General features: G+C 44.0%; 1 protein-coding gene across 4 annotated transcripts in view; it reads right to left on the bottom strand.

Annotated features, from left to right (window-relative positions):
- The window catches only part of SCUBE1 (signal peptide, CUB domain and EGF like domain containing 1), a 224,751-nt gene that overhangs the window by 25,028 nt on the left and 177,776 nt on the right, over positions 1-21,947 (bottom strand). For all 4 annotated transcript variants that reach the window (XM_069763370.1, XM_069763371.1, XM_069763373.1 and 1 more), the window contains 2 exons: positions 18,687-18,803; positions 7,899-8,021 (listed from right to left, as the gene is read on the bottom strand). In XM_069763370.1, coding sequence (XP_069619471.1) covers positions 7,899-8,021; positions 18,687-18,803 — 240 coding nt within the window. The remainder of the gene's footprint in view (positions 1-7,898; positions 8,022-18,686; positions 18,804-21,947) is intronic.

Below are 21,947 nucleotides of genomic sequence, written 5' to 3'. Positions count from 1 at the left end.
ACTGTTGAATATAATGAAAGCTCCCCGGCCCACCATTCAACTAATGTCTGTGAGTCTGAGACTGTGTGTACTGCAGGCGCGATAATGTCACTACATCGCGCCTGCACTGCGGAGCCTCAGTACTCATATTGCACAGACTGGAGCAATGCGTCGGTGGAACAGGGAGAGGAGAGTATTATTTAATTTTTTTTAATGTCAGTAGTGGTGGGGATCATCATATTGAGTGAGGGTAGGCTGTGTGGGACATCATTCTGAGAGAAGGGCTGTAGGGACATCTTACTGCATGAGGGGCCGTGGGGGAGATAATACACTAAGTGGGGGCTGTGGGGAACCTAATTCTGAGTGGGGGACATCATGTTAAGTTGGGGCTGTGGGGGACATCATGCTGAGTGCGGAGCTGTGGGGACATCATGCTGAGTGAGGGGCTGTGGGTAACATCATGCTGAGTGCGGGGCTGTGGGGACATCATGCTGAGTGTGGAGCTGTGGGGGACATCATGCTGAGTGCGGAGATGTGGGGACATCATGCTGAGTGTGGAGCTGTGGGGACATCATGCTGAGTGCGGGGCTGTGGGGGACATCATGCTGAGTGTGGAGCTGTGGGGACATCATGCTGAGTGCAGGGCTGTGGGGGACATCATGCTGAGTGCGGGGCTGTGGGGGACATCATGCTGAGTGCAGGGCTGTGGGGGACATCATGCTGAGTGCGGGGATGTGGGGACATCATGCTGAGTGCAGGGCTGTGGGGGACATCATGCTGAGTGTGGAGCTGTGGGGACATCATGCTGAGTGCAGGGCTGTGGGGGACATCATGCTGAGTGCGGGGCTGTGGGGGACATCATGCTGAGTGCAGGGCTGTGGGGGACATCATGCTGAGTGCGGGGCTGTGGGGGACATCTTACTGCATGAGGGGCCGTGGGGGAGATAATACACTAAGTGGGGGCTGTGGGGAACATAATTCTGAGTGGGGGACATCATGCTAAGTTGGGGCTGTGGGGGACATCATGCTGAGTGCGGAGCTGTGGGGACATCATGCTGAGTGAGGGGCTGTGGGGGACATCATGCTGAGTGCGGGGCTGTGGGGACATCATGCTGAGTGTGGAGCTGTGGGGGACATCATGCTGAGTGCGGAGATGTGGGGACATCATGCTGAGTGTGGAGCTGTGGGGACATCATGCTGAGTGCGGGGCTGTGGGGGACATCATGCTGAGTGCAGGGCTGTGGGGGACATCATGCTGAGTGCGGGGATGTGGGGACATCATGCTGAGTGCAGGGCTGTGGGGGACATCATGCTGAGTGCGGGGATGTGGGGACATCATGCTGAGTGCAGGGCTGTGGGGGACATCATGCTGAGTGTGGAGCTGTGGGGACATCATGCTGAGTGCGGGGCTGTGGGGGACATCATGCTGAGTGCAGGGCTGTGGGGGACATCATGCTGAGTGCGGGGATGTGGGGACATCATGCTGAGTGCAGGGCTGTGGGGACATCATGCTGAGTGCGGGGATGTGGGGACATCATGCTGAGTGCTGAGCTGTGGGGGACATCATGCTGAGTGCGGGGCTGTGGGGGACATCATGCTGAGTGCGGGGCTGTGGGGGACATCATGCTGAGTGCGGGGCTGTGGGGACATCATGCTGAGTGCGGGGCTGTGGGGGACATCATGCTGAGTGCGGGGCTGTGGGGGACATCATGCTGAGTGCGGGGCTGTGGGGGACATCATGCTGAGTGCGGGGCTGTGGGGACATCATGCTGAGTGCGGGGCTGTGGGGACATCATGCTGAATGGACGGCTGTGGAGCTATCACACTGAATGGAGGGCTATCATACTAAGCTGGGGCTAGCATTGGGTACCATCAAACTGACTGGCGGGTGGGTTGTGTAGGCCACCATACTGAGTAAGTGGCTGTGGGAACATCATACTGAAGGGCAATCATACTGTGTAGGGTGCTGTGAGGGCCAACATACTATGTGGGGTGGGGGCTGACCATACTGAGAGGGAGTAATATAATGAGGAGCCATGAAAACTGAGTGGGGGTTGTGGGAGCATCATATTGAAGGTCCATCATATTGAAGGTCCATCATACTGACAAAGAGAGACATAATAGAGAGACATCATAGAGACAAAGATACTATGTGGGGTCTCAGTGAGTGATGACATCATGCTGACTGGAGGCCATCTTACTGACAGGTGTGGGGGTACTATATGTGTGTGTTATGTTTTGCAACAGCTGAGGCGTGTATTATGTTCTGCAGCAGCTGAGGTGTGTATTGTGAGGTTCTGCAGCAGCTGAGGCATGTATGATGAGATTCTGCAGCAGCTGAGGCATGTATTATGAGGTTCTGCAGCAGCTGAGGCGTGTATTATGAGGTTCTGCAGCAGCTGAGGCGTGTATTATGAGGTTCTGCAGCAGCTGAAGTGTATATAATAACATATCACACATACTATACATGTTATACCATGTACATAGAGACACAGATACTTGACCTCGGCTCCTTTCTTTATTAGTAACCAGAGGCTGTTTCCACTCAGGGCTGATATCAGCCGCTCACTGCTTTCTCGGCAGCACAGGATATCTCTTGGCTTCATTTACTTAAATGAGAATTTACTGTCCTGGAAGCGATAGACTTATGCTCATAAACCCATGTCAAAGATTTTCGCTCTCTTCTTTACACAATTGGAGCATGCTGGGGTTCATTAGAGATTTCAGATTACATGGTAACCAACAAAATAGAAACCTTATTTAATGCAGAGAAGAAAAAAAATAATGTTATTAAAAAAACCGTAATGTGGACTTGGTTTCCTTGATAATAATCTAATTCTTCAACATGAAACCACCACAAGGGGGCAGCTCACTACATATGTATTACTAAAGCTAGTACTGCACCAGGCAAGTCTGGGTGCAGTGAGATCCCCCTAGTGGCTGGAGAATGAGAATGTACCCCTACTGACCTACAAAAGTCAGCTCAAACCCACATAAAAAACCCACATAAATAAACCACAGATGTTCTGGAATTCTGTTCCGTGGATCAATAGAAGTAAACTGGAACTTTTCAGACCCATGGATCAGTTGTATGTCTGGTGGAGGAAGAATGAGGAATACATTGAAAAGAACACCCTGCCTTCAGCAAACCACAGTGGAGACTCTGTGATGCCTGCAGTAAAGAATGGCAGTGGCTCAGTGATACCTGCAGTGAAGCATGGCAGTGGTTCGTTTGTGCGTGCAATAAAGCATGGCAGTGGCTCTATGATGCTTACTGGGAAACATAGTGGTTGATCAGTGATACTTACAGTAAAACATGGCCGGGGCATGGTAATACCTACAGTAAAGCATGTCCGGGGCACGATGATGCATGCAGTGAAACATGGTGATGGCTCAGTGATACTTACAGTGAAGCATGGCAGGTGCTTGATGATGCCTACAGTAAAGTATGGTGGTGGCTTGGTGATGCCTACAGTGAAGCATGGCAGTGGTTTGGTGATACTTTCAGTGAAACATGGTGATAGGTCAGTGATGCCTACAGTGAAACATGGTGGTGGCTCACGGATGCCTACAGTGAAGCATGGTGGTGACGGATATTCTGCTTCCCCTGGCACTGGAAACTATCAATGTGTGGTTGGCAAGATAAATTCACTCAAGGAGAAAACATCATGCTTCCGAGAAAGCTTAATCATGGGCAACAATGGACGTTCCAACAGGACAATGATCCCAAACATATCTCAAAGTCCACCAAGGCTTGGTTTTAGAAGAAGTCTTAGAAGATTTTGGAGTGGCCTTCACAGTCACCCAAAAATCTTTGGTTGGATATTGGTGACATCGAGGTCATTGCCCATGAAGAATGGGCTAAGACTAGTTAGGAACATTGCTAGAAGCGGGTGTCTGGTTACATATCACTTTTGCAGCAGGTCATAACAGCCAGAGGTGCTCTACTTTTCACTAAAGACACTTGTCATGAAGGGTGTGCATGTTTCTGAAACTGAAGTAGTCCGTAAAAGTGGAATTTAGAGAAACCACTTGTTATATTAGCTATGTTAAGATATTCACTAGGTTCTTGTCTGATTGTTTTATTGTGAACAGCAAAAAGTTTGTAAATTTGAATAGATCAAATATTTAATGGGGAAAGGGGTGGAATAATTATGGTTGTAACTGTACATTTACAAGAAGAATAACAGAGGAGCTGATAAAGTAAACTCTCGGATGATCTACCATATCGTAAACGGATCCAAAACGATGAGACCGTGACTAGATAAATTCTGGCAAATAAACCGCCCATATTTAATGATCTATGACTTGTAATATAATTGCACGAGGTTTGGCAGCCATATCTACTCTGAGCGTCCGAACAATAATAACTCAAAGACTGGGCGAAGACGACCACATCCAAGAGGGATTTCTACTATAATCACATGTTTTCCCTTCCTCGTACACCCATTACAGGTCCTTAGAAGAAGAAAACTGATTGGAGTCTAACCGGAGGATCAAAGCCGGGAAATATATTACAGCGAATAAATTACCTAATATAGACGTATTGCTCATTACACGCAAGCCTGTTGTTGTCAGAGCGTGGCGGTATCTCAGTATCTCCATGTGATAAAGGAGGATATGGCGAGAAGATAGATACGCAAGAGCCAATAACCCCTGCTGGATCTCATCAACTCTTCTCCAGAAGTCTAGGATTAACAAACGTGGGATAAAAGAGACATATAAACCATAAAAAGGAGGAAGGTGGCAGCCATCATCACACCACAAACAACTGCGAGATGATCCAACGCAACCAGGCCAAAAAGACCATTAATTGTGCTCAAGAGGGTCCTGAAAAGTCTGCTCCAATTTTCATTTTTTTTTTTTTTAATTTCATGCCAAGTGTTTATTACATCCTGGACTGGTTTACTATCCAATAATCACACATAAAAATACACGTGGCAAATACAGTGTGGTCAAGTCAAATCACATTTTGCACCTTCTCTTCCCTAAGTATCACTGCGAAAGGCTCGATATTTCAGCAATCTTTAATTTTGGGCTCATCCATGTAATAAGTTTTACTCTATATCCCCTAAAATATCTAAAGGCTACAAAGTTATTTTCAGTTTCCTCCCGCCCCACATTTTTAGTTTCCTAAATTTATTCTATTAAATAATGTTTACTTCCCACATTTAATACTTCTGTTCATTGCAAAACCAAATATAAATGTCACAATGAAGTGTTAAAAACAAATGGATTATTTTCTTCTGTTTTTTGAAGTTGTAATGCCACTCCTAACCACATGGTTTGCTGTCTACAGTGGCATAGGATCAGTTACCAGAATCTGGGACAAGGCAAGAATTTTGCGTCTCCTAATCCATAGAAACTCTCACCCTTTTCCTAACCCTAATTCTAATTTTAGTCCTAACCCCAGGTGAAACTCTACCTTATCCTAACCTTAACTCTAGTCCTAACTCTCACCCTTTTCCTAACCCTAATTCTAACTCTGGTCCTAACCTCTGGTGTATCCCTAGATGAAACTCAACCTTATCCTAACCTTAACTCTAGTCCTAACTCTCACCCTTTTCTTAACCCTAATTCTAACTCTGGTCCTAACCCTAGGTGAAATTCAACCTTATCCTAACCTTAACTCTAGTCCTAACTCCCACCCTTTTCCTTACCCTAACTCTGGTCCTAACCCTTGGCCTAACCCTAGGTGAAACTCTCACCCTTATCCTTATGTTAACTGTAGTCCTAACTCTCACCCCTTTTCTAACTAACTCTGGCCCTAACCCTACAACATCAACAACTACATACAACATGCCGTTCCATCCCATTGAGGCTCCAGTGGACCATGGAAGGTAGTTGGCTATGGCCAAAGTGAGCAGCTCTTCTCGGCCAGATAAAACACTATCATTATTATTGTCATGGGGCAGACAAGATATTAATAACGATGACGTGAGTAATGGAATATTCTGCCAACCCTTATCAAGCATTTTTCTTTAGACGTAAAGTTGGAAGATGCAAATAAAACAGCACCCCAGTTCTCTGAGAAAATATGGACATAATTAGTAAAGGTTCTTCAAGAGTGTCCAAAATTAAGAGTGAATATTAAATAATAATTTTATTTATAAAGACCCAACATATTCCACATCACTTTAAGGTTCAGACTTTGATAGTAAAATCTAATATATCCTTAATAAAATTAAATGTTCTTGAAAATGACCCATCAAGGATTTCATCTGTTCTGATATCAGCGAGAGGTTTTTTGTTTTTTTTTGGAACAGAGCTTCTGAGAACTATATAACTCAAATACATGAGAGATTAACCTTTAATATTTGGGCAGGGGCATAAAAAAACAAGATAGAATTATTATATGAATGGCTGGATATGTTTATGAAAGTCCTTGGATTCCAACACAAGTTCTCAGATATGAAGCAAAGTTCTCATCCATATTTGACATTCCATAAAAACTGTAATAAGGGGGTTCTCCGGGACAACATAAATATGTCTGGAATAAGTTGAAGACTTGGCCAACGTTCTTCTATGTGTTAAATGATGTCAGTCATCATGGGAGTAGGAGATGCAATTTCACCTACTAAAAACCGCCAAGATATGGAAATTCGTGGTGGGAATTGAGTGACGTCTACACTTGTAGATCTACCGTCCATGAATAACACCAATAGAGTTCAATTTTCACAAACTAGGCAGAAGAACTTTCAAAATTAACAAAGCTCAAAAGATGTCCTTACAACCCCTCCCGACAAATCTACAGACATAGATGAGATCCTTCTTGGTACTACTGTTTGCTTACGAAAGCTCACTGCCAGACAGGGTATAACAAGAACACAAGGGAAGTGTTTCAATCTGGCATTGTTGACTCTTTGGAAAGTTTCAATCTTCAAGCTTTTCCACTAAGTTGAGGTAGGACCTACACCCATCAATCAGAAGAATAGACCACTTAGCGTAAAGGGAAATATTTTTTGTAGGTGCCCAGGTACGGACTAGGACTGAAATTCACCCCTGGCATGTGAAATCACACAGGCCCATGCGGTCACTGTCCCCAAGCACCAGATAGGATATATTACGAATATTACCCTGGATGAAGGAAAGCAAGATTTACTACAAGACCAGTATTTGTAAAGATACCTGCGGCCTGCTGGGGGGTAAGGGACGAAGCCAGCGACTTTGTGCTCCGTCACAACTTTTAACAGTATGCATTTCTTGAGAACATTTGAGCATTTGCCAGATGGCCAGTTTGGCCCTGTAGATGCCTATACACCTCCGATAGCTGATGTATAAATTCTTGTTCTGCCGCGAACCATCACGGCTGACCTATCGTAATGTGCACTTTGTCCAGCAGAGAATCGACAAACGGTCATTTGAAAGAACGCTTGTTCGAAATAAGGTTGTCAGCCCTTGTGATCAGAGCAGTAAACGAGCATTGAACTACCTATTAAAGAACCAACCTTCTGCCAAATGCTGCTGGCCATGGTTTATCTTCTATAGGAACAAAAGGATCAGTCACTTAAAGTCAACATGCTGATCCCTTCTTTCCCTCAGTTGACCAATGTCCGAAATTATCAGGACATTAATCAAAAATGGATGAGGGCGTTTGGCATACCCAAACATTACCAGATGATCGCTACCTCCTAACCATCTCTCAATTGATATAGGAAGAACAGCTCTGAAGTCAAAACTGCTGCTCTCACAAGTGACATCCTGGGCACACTTGACCAGAAGTGTAAAAGAGGTTCTACAATTGGCTGGAATACCACCAATGTCAATAATCTAGAAATCAATATGTGTATTAAAGTGGTTGTCCAGCACTCCAAAGTTGCTGCCTCCCAACAGGGCTTCAATGACACAAATGATGAAAATTTCCCCATTAGATAATACAAAGTTTGAAAGAAATCTTGGGGACCCAGACTCCCGTTTACCTTGGCAGGTGCGTTCATCCGTCAGTAACTTGTATCCCTTCTGGCAGCTGCATTCAAAGCTTCCAACCGTATTCCGGCAAAAGTGGTCACATCCGCCGTTGTTTACCAAGCACTCATCAATGTCTGAAATAAAAAGGTGGATAAAGAGTAAGGCGGGAGGGTTTTTAACACGTTCCCGTATAGTCTTACAAATAAATACTCCTGCCATTACCAGGAACAATGTAGGCGAAATATATGTTGGACTTGAGGAGGAATGGGGAGGCGAAAACATGATATCGGGGGGAAAAAAACAGAAGAGAGAATCCTTGGGCTATGTTCCACCTTCATTTACTGGAGTGACTGAGACATATCAGATGTGGGTAGAAAAAAAAAAGATGATCAATTCCATGAATTCCATTGTTTTCCACGGCTGGACATGTTTAGTCAACCTTTGATCTGGCGACGCTTCCAGAAAAAAAGATTTGAAATCCTTTCCTATGCTGGGGTTAGGTTAGATGCACGCGATGGATAGGCAATAGCTTGTTTCTACTCATCAACCCCTTTACGCCCTAGCCAATCCATTTAGATTTGACATGTATGGTCACCATACTTTCATAGTGCCGATAGACACCCTCAAAATCCTATATCTGATCTGCCCTAGTAGTTTTTATTTCCCACCTCTATACAACCTTCCTCAATGTTCATCTCTTTGAAGTCAGACAATTTTTCTTAAAAATTAAAATAAAATAAAATTGGATGAAAGGGAACGCTGCACCTCGACCACAGCGAATCTCAAACCTATTGTTTTCTTTTGCTCCAATTCCCAGAGACGGAGATTTTCGAGCGCGGTCTACTATTTACAACAAAAACAGCATATTTCTCCTCTGCCAACTGATGTGTAATATCCAAAATTAAAGCCAGCTGAGTGATCTCGAGCGCGGTGATTGCACAGATAACGATATGGCTCAGCTACGTGTAAAAAGTCTGTACGTTATAAGAGTAAGGGCCTGCCACAGTGTGCTGGGACTCTTCGTGCCAAAACACAAAGCCGATGGCAAGGGCAAAAAATTAAAGGTGTGGCTTTCGTCTAGGAACAGTGCAACTCTTACCCATAGGCTATGTCTGGTATGACAGTGACTGAGATGTAATTTTAGACGCAACCCATACACAAAAATGGTGCGGAATCTTCAAGAAGGCAACCATGTTTTTTTTTTCAATCATTAAACCCCTTAAGAACTAAGAAAATATTACAAAACTGGCATTACCAGTTCCTCTTCTGAAGACATCATGCGGGAAAAGTGCCGCAACAAAGAAGTCACGCCAGGGTGACTGATCAGAAGAGGAGCAGATAAGAGGTGGTTTGTAGAGTTCTGGTCTGGCAGCAACTGACTACCAACACGGTTCCTGGTCCAAAATCCTGCGAATCATTTGTTACACAACTCCAAATCTTGGGAGTACCCATAATTAAAAGGAGTGCCCAACATGAAAAGAAACCAAAAACTATGGCTGCTTCCTACTAAAAATAGTACCGCACCTGTCTATGGATTGGGTGTGGTACTGAAGATCCACTCGCTCCATTTGAGCTTTTTTTGAAAAGGCGCTGCAACTGTCGACAGGGGGAGGCAGAATTAAACAGGACAGTTCAAGCAGGTGTGCCTAGAAAAGCGGAGTGGCAACAACTTTAGGGCTCTTTTGCATGGATATATAATTGGAAAAAGGGGCAATACTGCTCGTTCCCAATCACTGCTCAGTGCAAACATGGAAGCGATCAGCTGTCAAATAACTTGCTGACTGTTCACACCTTTTGCATGAGCCCAATCATTGTTGACAGCACATCCACTCGTGTAAGTCAGGAATGTTCCACTGACAACATGCATAATCGAGGCGCATTTGTCACGAGTGTCATGTCCCCCTAGAAGACCTGGAGTTAGACGGTCATGTCGGATAACGAATCACAGGTCTTCTTTAGAGATGGTGTGTTTTGTGTTCCATATTATGAATGGATTTAGTTTCCTCTGGTGCTGAAGAGGTTAACAACCCTTTCTATGCTGGTCAGAAACGTGCAGATCTATTTCAGCTGCTTCTGATCTGGTCATTACCTCTTCCTATAAAAACTTGTCAGACTTTCTTGTCCCTGCCGATAAAAGATTTGTCTTCCTGTGCTGTGTGCTAAAGCTAAGTGGTTGGAGTAGAGTTGTTGTAGTAGTGTTCTGTGGTTTGCTGTAGTACGTGTGTGTCTATCTCCTGGTCCCGGTTCCCATTTAGTTTATTTCTCCCTGTCCTCCTCCCTATTGTTGGTTTGTGCTTTTTCTGTTATCTCCGTTTTGTCTTTGCGTCTTGTTTACCTTATATTTCTGTCCAGTGCCTCATGGGGTGGGGGAGGGTGCAGATTAGGGTTTAACGGGAGCATAGTAAGGTCGGAGACTCGGGCCTCTCTACCTTCAAGAGTACCCCCGGGACAGGGATAGTTAGGGTCCCAGTCTCAGTGATGGTTTGAGGCCCCCTTCATTACCGAAGACCGTCACAGCATGACAGTATTAATGCTTGTTTGCCCCTATATAGTGGCATTGGTCAGTGCATACGACTGACTGTCACTCCAGCCAAAGTGAAGTGGGAAGAAGCCGGCCGGCGACCAGCCTCGGACTAGCCAGCTGATACTTTGATATGCCGACCAGGGATAGTGTGCATCAGGTGGGGACAGTAAAACATACCTGTCTGCAATCATGCAATCTAGTAACAGGTTCCCTTTAAATAAACAACAATTGACTTGTAATGTCTGTATTGTTAGGAGAGGAGTCACAAGTCATCCGTTGGTTGCAGCTCCTATAGGTGTATTTCTGGCTGGTATACTTCGGTAGGTATAACATTCATTGCATTTGAATAATTTAACAGGCTATCCAAGAAATAAGGGTTTACATTTTCTAGAAATAGTGCTGCTTTTGTCCACAGAGTAATCTCAATACAGCATCATTAATTGCTGTAATAATGCAGCAAGCCCATCGTCAAGAGTAGCGCTGTTCGCCCTTTTTTTTCCCAATCCATTCAACGGTTTTAAAGGGCAACTGTACTTTCAAGTAACTTATTTTGCACCAGTACATGACTTCCATGCTGCATTTTCACCAGTTTTCCCCTCTGCGGGCTCTCTCTTAATTTGCAATTGATTCTGAGCTGGTGAGAGGAAGCTAGCTCTTCTGACGTCTTCCATACACAACAAAGCACACGGGAAGGGATCCCTGCTCTTCGTTCCTTGGGTAGCACACAGAGCGAAGAAGCAGCAGCCTGGAATACATTATACAGCACTACTGAGCAGTGCCAATGTGAATTCAGCTCTAAGACGAGGTAAAAGACTTGTTAGAAAGCTCAGCACAATCTTTCTGTCTCCCTCTGCCGCACTCCTCGTAAGAGTATTATAAGTGGTGTAACCACTTCCCCACGAGTTTGTAGCCTGTCTTGTCTCAAGTAATATGGAGATGATCTGTTTTATCAGTGTGGATGGCGAGTTCAGGAGGAAGGAAAGAAGTGGCTTATAAAAGGAGAAAGGAGCAGAATTCTCTGATAAGATATACCGTGCTACAAAGTGTCTTATCTTTGTCTCTACTATTGATTTATGTAACGTTAGCTGCAAGTAAAGTTCCCTTTTAAAGTCCAATCACTTCTTCGCGAAAAATATAAAACTCATTTGATCTAGAATCAGCCAAGGTGTCCCGAATGGAGATGAAGCTCAGCGCGGAATATTGCTTTATTGTGTTTTATACTCATCGTCTTCCAACTTCTTCACGTCTTTAATACCCTGGATTAAGAGTTCCCGAGCTTGTTCTGCAGCCATGGATCTCCATCTAATGTTAGATATTAATGTCGGTGGCTTGGCTCATGTGTAAGACACCCAGACAAACAAATACGTTGCGGTCAGGTGCACAGGAGGACGAGACACTGATAAAGAAAGTTTTATGGGACTTAAGAAAATATAGTGTAAATGATCCAGTAATGTTAATCCGGCTTTGGAAACACTGAGGTCGTTATTGGGGGGAGGTATAAAACTGAATGGTGTTGGAGATGATCGGCAAAACTGCTTTAACAGGCGCCCAGTTCCAGCACATTGTAAAAATCCTTTGCAAAAGGCATGCTCAGTGCTCTGAAGATATACTATATACATAGACAAAACAGCAATATTATATTTATAGGTCTGATATATTTTTCAATTTAGAAGTGTGTGCCTTTTTACCCAGTCTGTCCGGTGTCTTAAACACCATCATCCCATCAACAACAGTACCTACTCCATATTCAGTAGTCTTTATTTTGACCAACTCCAGCTTTCTATCGACAAAATCTCATGCCAATTTGACTAGAGATGGTTAAGAATTTAGAGTTGAGCGAATATGTTAGTAAACGATCACCGAATCCAAATTTACCATATTCATGCCATATTGGTACCCAATTCATGCCGAATTTATGTTTCACGATCGTTTCGGAACATATTTGCTCATTTCTACTCCCATTGACTCCAATGGCGTTCGGCGAATATTGCAAAAACCATATTCGACGGCAATCGTAATCCGAACCGAAAATTGAAAAATTCGCTTAACTCTAAAGATCTTGGAGTTTGCTCAGATTCGATATTCCTATGCTCTACCTACTTTCTATTCCTTGTCGCCCCCCTATGTAAGACATAACCCTATGGAAAACAAATGATAGCTTTTTAGGACAGAAAAACTTAAAAAAAAAAATTTTTGGTTTTCGAAAACCTAATTTTGAAACCTTCATCAATTAACCTGATAAGAGAGCATCACTTTGTCTTTCAATGGAGGACCCAACATTTGGCTCCATGTAATGCCTACTTTCCACTCTGGGAGCGCTGTTCGAAAAACCGAACACTTGTTTCTAGAGTTCACTGCTCTATTTCAGTTTATTGCTGCTAATTACTGCAGAGGAACAACGAGTAATCAGTTTGTTTTAGGGAATCCTTGTTAAAAAAAGGTCTTGTAAAAAGCCGACAACCCCCTGAAGCTTAAAAGAGAAGACGACTGACATCTGCAAAGTACCTGGACTAAAAGGATTATATCGGATCTCTATACAAACCCATAGACAATAGTTGCAATACACAGACCTAGTTGAGTAGGTCATGGTATAGAAAACAGTTATTTTAGCCATCGTTCTGTTTGTCATCAGTTAAACCCTTGAAGAATAATTGGCTAAAACGAGGTCCTTTATTCCGTAAACAGGTGCAGTCCACATAATGGGCCCATATTATTCCATTGTATTAGGCTTTCTCTTGTGCCAGGGAACTATATAATAGACTATACTTTCTTTGGAGAACGAGACGGTGCAACAAGTCGGGGGTGAGGGTGAATTGCAGAAGTGATATAATGGTGGACAGTTTAACCCATCACCCCACACACACAAAAAAAGAAAAAAGTCAAAATTTCCCAGAATAGAGTCTTACGGAATCCCATACTTGGGGAAATGCAAGAAAAATAGAGGAAATCTAAGAAAGTTAAAGACCTGGGCTCTGCGCTGAGTATGCGTACATTGCCATGCATGCGTCAATACTAACACATGTATGTTACATTTCTCTCCTGCCCCGAGCGGGGCCGCGGATCCCTCCCCGGTAACTATGGCACTGATACAGACCGCTCAAGACATGTTTGCCTAGTGTAAGCCCTGGATATCACCCCTCTAGTTAAACAATGTGCCAGAAGATTAGCAAGGATTGCACGGTAAGGAAAAAAAGCTCTCCTCCAAGTAATAAGAGGAATGTGTTCTCTTCTCCTTCATCCGCTAGGTATTGTGAAATTTATCCATGAGCGGGGTCAAACACATAGAAAGGCCATTACAGCTGGTACGGCTCGAAGTGCTTCTGTTTCACTAAATTCGGTGCAGACGTATCTGTTTCCTTGGTCTCAGGCAAGTAGACTAAGGCTAGCCTCTGCCCTTGGTCACCCCATCTTCAAGCATGAAAATCGTCCTCCGAAATACTTGAAAAATGATCCAGAGTACTCTAAAATTATAGAATAAAATATAATCACCTTATCGATCTCATTGCTCTACTTAGAATGGTGCCTAGGACCTTCATACTTGTATGACCACTACAGCCAATCATACTCTCAGTGGTGGTGTCAAGCTGTCACATGTCCATTGGGATGGTGCCCAGGTCCTCCTACAATCTTAAAATTTCTTACTCATCTCATATGACCACCACAGCCAATCGCTGGCCTCAGTGGCGGCAAGCGGTCACATGTCCAGTGGGTTGAAACAAAGTCTGGAGCTCTACATTCTCTTCTGGCTGAATGGATATGTGACAACTGCAGCTAATTACTAACAAAAGTGGTAAAGAGCTGATTTCTGAAGCCAATGACTGGTTGCATTCAGCGATGAGCGAGCGCATATCGTGTAGTCCGATCATCTTGGGCATGCCTGAAAAATTTGAGCCCCAGCGGCTGCACGATTCACGCAGCAACACAGGAGGAGATTGCCTGTTTGTTAGGCAATCCCTGCATGTGTTGTGGCGGCCAAACAGCCGTGAGACACGCAGCCTCAGGGGCTCGAGCATATTACTTGAGCAGACCCTAGATACTCTGATAACACCCGAGCACGCTAGTTACATGCCCAACTAGACTAAATAGACATGGGGACTAGAAATGAGGGAACCACCTCTGTTATGACCTGGTGGTTAGGAGCACCCGGTACGACCTGATAGTTAAACTCACACAGGACAAGCTCTGGGATGTGGGAGCTCTGCTGACCGCAACCCCTAATCCTATCACACAACTAGAAATAGCCGTGGAGCGTTCCTGACTCTCCCTAGACGCCTCTTCACAGCCTAAGAGCTAGCTAGCCCTAGAGATAGAAAATAAAGCCTACCTTGCCTCAGAGAAATTCCCCAAGGGAAAAGGCAGCCCCCCACATATATTGACTGTGAGTAAAGATGAAAGTCACAAACGCAGAAATGAAACAGGTTTCAGCAAAGAGAGGCCAGACTTACTAAACAGACAGAGGATAGGAAAGGTATCTTTGCGGTCAGCACAAAAAACTACAAAAGACCACGCAGAGTGTGCAAAAAGACCTCCGCACCGACTAACGGTGCGGAGATGCCACTCTGCATTCCAGAGCTTCCAGCTCGCAAGACAAAATCATGATAACCAGCTGGACAAGGAAACAATGAACAAATAATAACTATCAGGAACTTAGCTTCTGCTGGAGAAGACAGGTCACCAGAAAGATTCAAGAGCGAACTGAACCAATGCAGGAACATTGACAGCTGGCATGGAGTAACGATCTGAGTGGAGTTAAATAGAGCAGCCAACCAAAGGATAAACCACGTCACCTGTGTAAGGAACCTCAGAAGCAGCAGCTTCACTCACAGCCACCAGAGGGAGTCCATGGCCAGAACTCGCCGAAGTACCATTCACGACCACAGGAGGGAGTTCGACAACAGAATTCACAACACACCTCCTACTTACTGGCATTTCAGCCTCCTCTTTTGATTAATCAGCCTTGGGCAAAATAATTGTTGGTCCCTGACGCACGCATGATGTTGCTCCAGGCCAGCTGATCAGAAGAGGAACTGGGATAAAGGTAAGTAGGAGGCAGCTCACAGGGCTTACGTCTGGCAACCACAGAATACTGATGTGGCCACTGGACCAGGAGGTCCTGGGAATCAATTCACTCATATTTCATGGACCCGGTAAAAAAAAAAAAAAAAATGATGGAAACCCCATTTGTCACTCAACTCTGGAGGACCCGCTTTCATTTTAACCCCAAACTGACTGCTTATGGATTGGTGTCCGGTACACTGGCCAGGAAAGCAGGGAGTCAACACTGCATAACACGGCAGGGCTTCATGTCGTGTAGGGTCTATACAACATTAAGGGTTGGAGGGTTGGTAATTAATCACACTTGCCTTTTTACCAGAACCTCCGTGAGGCTCCTGGAGAAAGTTAGGACCTTTTGGAATCTTGGACATCGGCGAATCTCTGGAGAGCCACCAAAACCTTCTGGAAGGCTTTCTTTTAGTAGTCCAAAAATATATGCAGTGGGGCAGAAAATGATGGCTGTGGATATTTGCGTGCTGCACTCCAACCACTTTTTTTTTTTTTCATTTGTGAAGTATCTTATTCATAAAAAATTTGGGCATGTGTAATGTCTGAAAGAGGTGGGGTTATCCAAGCTCAACCTAAGAATGGGTGTTCTCTGCCAATTTGGTTCTTCCTGGGTTAGGACAGGAAGGTGGAGCTATGTTACCAAGTATTTTACCAAAGCAGATGTTGGCAAGTAAGGATTTTTTTTTTTTATGATGGAAGTAATGAAAATCTGTGTCCTGTGCTGGAGAATATATTGATGCCGAATAAGTATTGGGGGCAAACTAAATAAAGTAAAAAAATATAAATAATAAAAAAAAGGACAATTTTCATAAAATGTATTTTCCCATCATCTGCAGTTTTTCCCCATCCCACACACTGCTCGCGAATATAAGAAACTCATTTCACAAAGTTTAAATAGAACAGACTTGACCTTGGTGCCATAATGCAGGTCGTAGAAAAAGGGGCAGAATGTTCCATATTGAATGTTCTATATTGAATGACAGCTCAGTGCTCGTATGAGGCCCGGACAGTTATTTTCATATCTCCAGGTCTCGCAGTCTTTATTCCTTTATTTTTTTTTTGGGAGATTTCGAGAAACGTTACGTGAAGGGAACTGACTATTAAATATTTGTGTGTGGGTTTTCCGTCTAATTAGAAATGTGTGAAGGCGTTATTTGCTTCCAGCTCAAGACGTAACAAACAGACAAACACCCAAACAGGACCCGGCTGTCACCTCGGTAATTCTGTGTGGACGTCTGGATGGAGCCCTGGCACGATCAAGGGAAAGCCACATATTTCCTGGCTGCTCACTAAATGGATTTTCTGCTATTTAAAGCATAATATCAACATGCTACAGTTTTACTACACAGAACACCTCAAAAAATGATTTATAACAGTGCCATGGAGGAAGTCAGCACCCTCCTGTACAGAGTGCTCCCCAAAGTCTTCTCTTCTGTGTCCTGCCTAGAACAACTATTATAGTTCCCCACCTAAAGCCTCCTGTAGAGACAGTACAGCCATACAGTGCACTCCCTGCCTAAGTCTCCTGTATAGACAATACAGCCATACAGTGCACTCCCTGCCTAAGTCTCCTATATAGACAATACAGCCATACAGTGCACTCCCTGCCTAAGTCTCCTGTACAGCCATACAGTGCACTCCTTGCCTAAAACCTCCTGTAGAGATAATACAGCCATACAGTGCATTCCCTGCCTAAGTCTCCTGTATAGACAATACAGCCATACAGTGCACTCCCTGCCTAAGTCTCCTGTATAGACAATACAGCCATACAGTGCACTCCCTGCCTAAAGCCTCCTGTAGAGACAATACAGCCATACAGTGCATTCCCTGCCTAAGTCTCCTGTATAGACAATACAGCCATACAGTGCACTCCCTGCCTAAGTCTCCTATATAGACAATACAGCCATACAGTGCACTCCCTGCATAAGTCTCCTGTATAGACAATACAGCCATACAGTGCACTCCCTGCATAAGTCTTATGTATAGACAATACAGCCATACAGTGCACTCCCTGCCTAAGTCTCCTGTATAGACAATACAGCCATACAGTGCACTCCCTGCCTAAAGCCTCCTGTAGAGACAGTACAGCCATACAGTGCACTCCCTGCCTAAAGACTCATGTACAGTCATACAGTGTACTTCCTGCCTAAGTCTCCTGTAGAGACAATACAGCCATACAGTGCACCCCCTGCCTGTAGAGACAATACAGCCATACAGTGCACTCCCTGCCTGTAGAGACAATACAGCCATACAGTGCACTCCCTGCTGTAAGCCTCCTATAGAGCCAGTACAGCTATACACTGCACTCCCTGCATAAAGCCTCCTGTATAGACAATACAGCCATACAGTGCACGCTTTGCCTAAAGCCTTCTGTAAATACAGTGCACTCCCTGCCTAAAGTCTAAAGTAGCACCATACAGCCAAGCAGTGCACTCCCTGCCTTAAGTCTCCTGCAGATATACACTGCACTCCCTGACTAAAGCCTCCTGTACAGCCATACAGTGCACTCCCTGCCGTAACCCTCCTGTAGAGCCAGTACAGACTTACAGTGCACTCCCTGCCTAAGTCTCCTGTATAACAATACAGCAATACAGTGCACTCCCTGCCTAAAGACTCCTGTACAGTCATACAGTGCACTCCCTGCTTAAAGCCTTCTGTAAATACAGTGCACTCCCTGCCGTAAGTCTCCTGTAGAGCCAGTAGAGCATTACAGTGCATTCCAAGCCTTAAGCCTCCTGTACATTCATACAGTGCATGCCTTCCCTAAACCCTCCTGTGCGACCATGCAGTGCACTCCCTGCCCAAATCCACCTGTAAATACAGTGCATTCCCTGCCTAAAGCCTCCTTTATAACAAGTACAGAGAATGCCCTAAGTAAAGCCTCCTACACACTGTAAACCTTAGCTAGCATTTCTTATATTATGTCCTCCCTTCATTCGATTTCCAAGCTAAAAACCTCCTGCACTGTGCATTTCTGTACATCCATAGAGTGTACCCCATGCCTAACGTCTCCTGTTTGTTGTCAGCCCTGTCTAAAACACCCTGTACAATGTGCTCTCTGCCTAAAATTTCACAGAATCCTGGCCTAAGGCCTATTGTTCAGCAAATTTCTTGTATACGCTGTAATCCTGGCCTCATTTCCAATATAATGTCCTCCTTGCCTAGAATATGTTACTAGACTGAAACTTCAAGTGTGGTGTTTGATACTGACCTTTGCAAGTCTTCTGATCTGGCTGCAAGGTAAAGCCAACAGGGCAACTACATCGGACTCCTGTTGCCGTATCCTTGCAGGTACGGTCACAGCCTCCATTGTTCACAGCGCACGTTTCTAGAGGTAGAAGAGAATGAGTGATACTTTGATCCACATCTTCATCTGATGCTCCAGCTCACAACATATATACTTCTGTCACATGTTAACAAGAGACATGCAAGTTCCTCGTTGCAACGTTCTTTAGATGCCCTCAAAAAGCACAAAGACGGAAGGGGAAGGGGAAGAAGGGACTTCAGGCTGCATTACAATCCGTGTAATTGTACCCAATATACGGGGAACATGACCCAGAGTTATCATCATTAAAGGACCGAACACTTAGGAAGCACCATTACAAGGAAAATTCTAAACATGCAACTCTATACTTTGAGAGGTCCGTACACGGAATAGGTCCACAACAAGGGTTATGGGACATGATACATTACAGCTGTTGCTTACCAAAAAGTTCCATCAGGAAAGAATTGGAAACCTTAAAAAAAAAAGCTCTTATTCCACCCATCCATCATCAAGCACTGGTCCACAGACATGGCTTCCACCACAAACCAATCACTACTATGAATCCAACTCTCAAAGTCAGCGTACATCCACCACATTGAGTGTCTTACTGCTAACGCTTGGTTTCTTGATAAAGGTGTGTATCCTCTTCCCTATTTGGCTACCAAACAAAAAAATTGGTGGGGTTTTTTGGTGATCACTAGCTTCAGGAAAGTTGTCAAACATTTAAGACGGCTCTCATGACTTATGTTTAACTGAGACCTGCTCAAAAGTTTTAGAAGAAAGGAATCCAAGATCTATAAGTTGAGTTGACCGAGTCATACTTAAACATAAAATGGTGAATGCTTCTTTTAGGCCTTAGGTAGTCCAGGTCTGGACTACTTTGAGCCTTGTTTGCTTTTCTCCAATAATCTTGGACCTGGATTCTTGAAGGTCTACAAGATACGAACCATCATTGAATTCACTTTACCAGAAACAGAGAGCATGAGTAACCCCTAAAGGTTGAGAATTAGTTCCATCTAAATCCAACTTTAAGACCAGAGGTAGAACTTCAATGACGCTCCCATAGGTGAGAATAAAGTTGCATTTAGACAGGCCAACATCCAACTTGTTTATCAACCCATTGAGAATAGATATCATGATCTTAGAGGTCCAATTGCTGCTGCTCATTAATCTTGGAAAGGTTATAAGACCATATCCAAGCAATTGGGAGTCCATCATTCTACAGTGAGAAAGATTATTCACAAGATTATTTACATTCAGTACAACTTGCTGTCTTTGAACTCCTCTGTATATCAAATTATCCAAGAGCAAAGAGTGAAGCCAGCAAGCCAAAGGTTAAAGCTTGGCAAAAACTGGGTCGTGCAACAGGACAATGATCCCAAGTACACCAGGAAATCTACATCTGAACATCTGAAAAAGAAAAGTATCAGGGTGTTGCAATAGCCGAGTCACATTCCAGAACGCAACCCAAGGAGTGCTGACTGGACGTTAAGAGTGCTATGCAAAAACGAATGCCCACAAACCTCAACTGGCATGTAAAGCATGTCACTCGCCACAAGGAGAGATGTTACCTCTTACACTCTAGTCCCTCAGACAAATGAGATATTATGCTTTGCACTGATGAGGGGCAAAAGTCAGAAACATCTGTCTGAAAACTGAGATTTTGGTTTGGCTTTTATCCTTAGGCATGGGGCAAGGCTCATTAAAGGGTCAAAACTGACTAATAGATTTGCCACTTCCAACAGTTAGTACTAGAGTTCAAATCCTCTTCATCTTTCAAGTGGCAAACTGAACATATGACTCAATGAACTTAAGCAACTTTGTAAAGAAAAGTGAGCCAAAATATCACCTGACTGATGTGAGAGCCTGTTCATGTCATGCAGAAAACAATACTTCACGTCATAGCATATGGAAAATCATGTCAATATATGTTAGATGTCGGAGATTGGAAATACTCTAAGCTACTTAGGTAGTTAGCCCGTGATGACTGGATAGCACAGGAACTACAATCACAACTTAACTTGAACCTGATCGTTGATTCATGCCGCCTGAACCATGGGCAGCAAGAATCAGAGATGTTGGTTTTTCTCTGAAATGTTGCAGAGTTTTAGAGAAGACATTCTTTGGAAACCTAGCTGGGGACTATGCTTCTCAGATGACTAGTCCAAGAGGTCAGTTCCCCAGTGGCTTCTCACCATCCTGCTCCACTAGACTTACAGGGGTCTCCTTATACACGCATAGGGAGAAACCTGTCAGTCTAAGGGAGCAGGGTGGGAAGAAGCAACCTGTCAGTCTAAGGGAGCAGGGTGGGAAGAAGCTGTCCGGTCTCTTGAATCAGTCACTCGAGAAACCTAATCCCGGACTGGCTTTTCAAAGTATGTTTTCTCTGAAATACTACAGCATTTCAGGACAAACCTTCCTATCCAAGTAACACAATTTTTACTATAATGTAAGGAATTCCCCAATATTTCTCCAAAAATGGGTGGAATTTTCATTGGCTGGTCTTCCCCCAGAAAAGTGAAAGCCTTCTGTTGTACAAAATGACTTTGAATAGATACTGGCAGAAGAGCTCACAAACCTGTCTTAAGAGCTAGAGCTGCACATTTGGCTTATCATGGAAGGGGAAATCTCAACCACTCATTTAACCCGTAACTACTCCAAGAGGCCAAATAACAAAGTGTCTCCAAAAATATAGATGATCCGATTTCATAGACACATGGTTGAACATGTCTTGGGCAGGAAAATTCCCATTCCTGGACAGTGTCCAGAAAGTGGAAGAGACACAACAGACTTACTTTCCCATGTCATGGCTGACTGGTTGTATGGGCCAAGGGTCAGTTACTTAGCACAAATAGTCTGAAAGAGGCCATGTTTTGTGTTTCACTTCACAGGGATTAAGCAAACTACAAGGAGAAAAAAAATGTTCACCATCTTGAGCCTTGGTGCATAAATATTGCTTGTATTTGAAAACCACTGAAATAAAGAACTGTACAAAAATAAATATCGGGAGGCCAAATGTAGAATATCAGGGTTTGAAATATAAGGTAAATTGGAATTTTACTCTAGTTTAATTATTAAGCATACATGCATTATAAAATGAAATCTAATAGGGTGGAAAATATCCTGGAATTAAGTCCATTACTCCATCAGAATTGGGCTATTCCCAGCGCTGAACTGGGCTCTAAAATAAATGGGATTGTCGCAAAT

This window comes from Ranitomeya imitator, chromosome 4, assembly GCF_032444005.1.
Source record: "Ranitomeya imitator isolate aRanImi1 chromosome 4, aRanImi1.pri, whole genome shotgun sequence".
Taxonomy (NCBI): domain Eukaryota; kingdom Metazoa; phylum Chordata; class Amphibia; order Anura; family Dendrobatidae; genus Ranitomeya; species Ranitomeya imitator.
The sequence above is the reverse complement of the archived record's forward strand: the minus strand, read 5'-3'. Positions and strand labels throughout refer to the sequence as shown.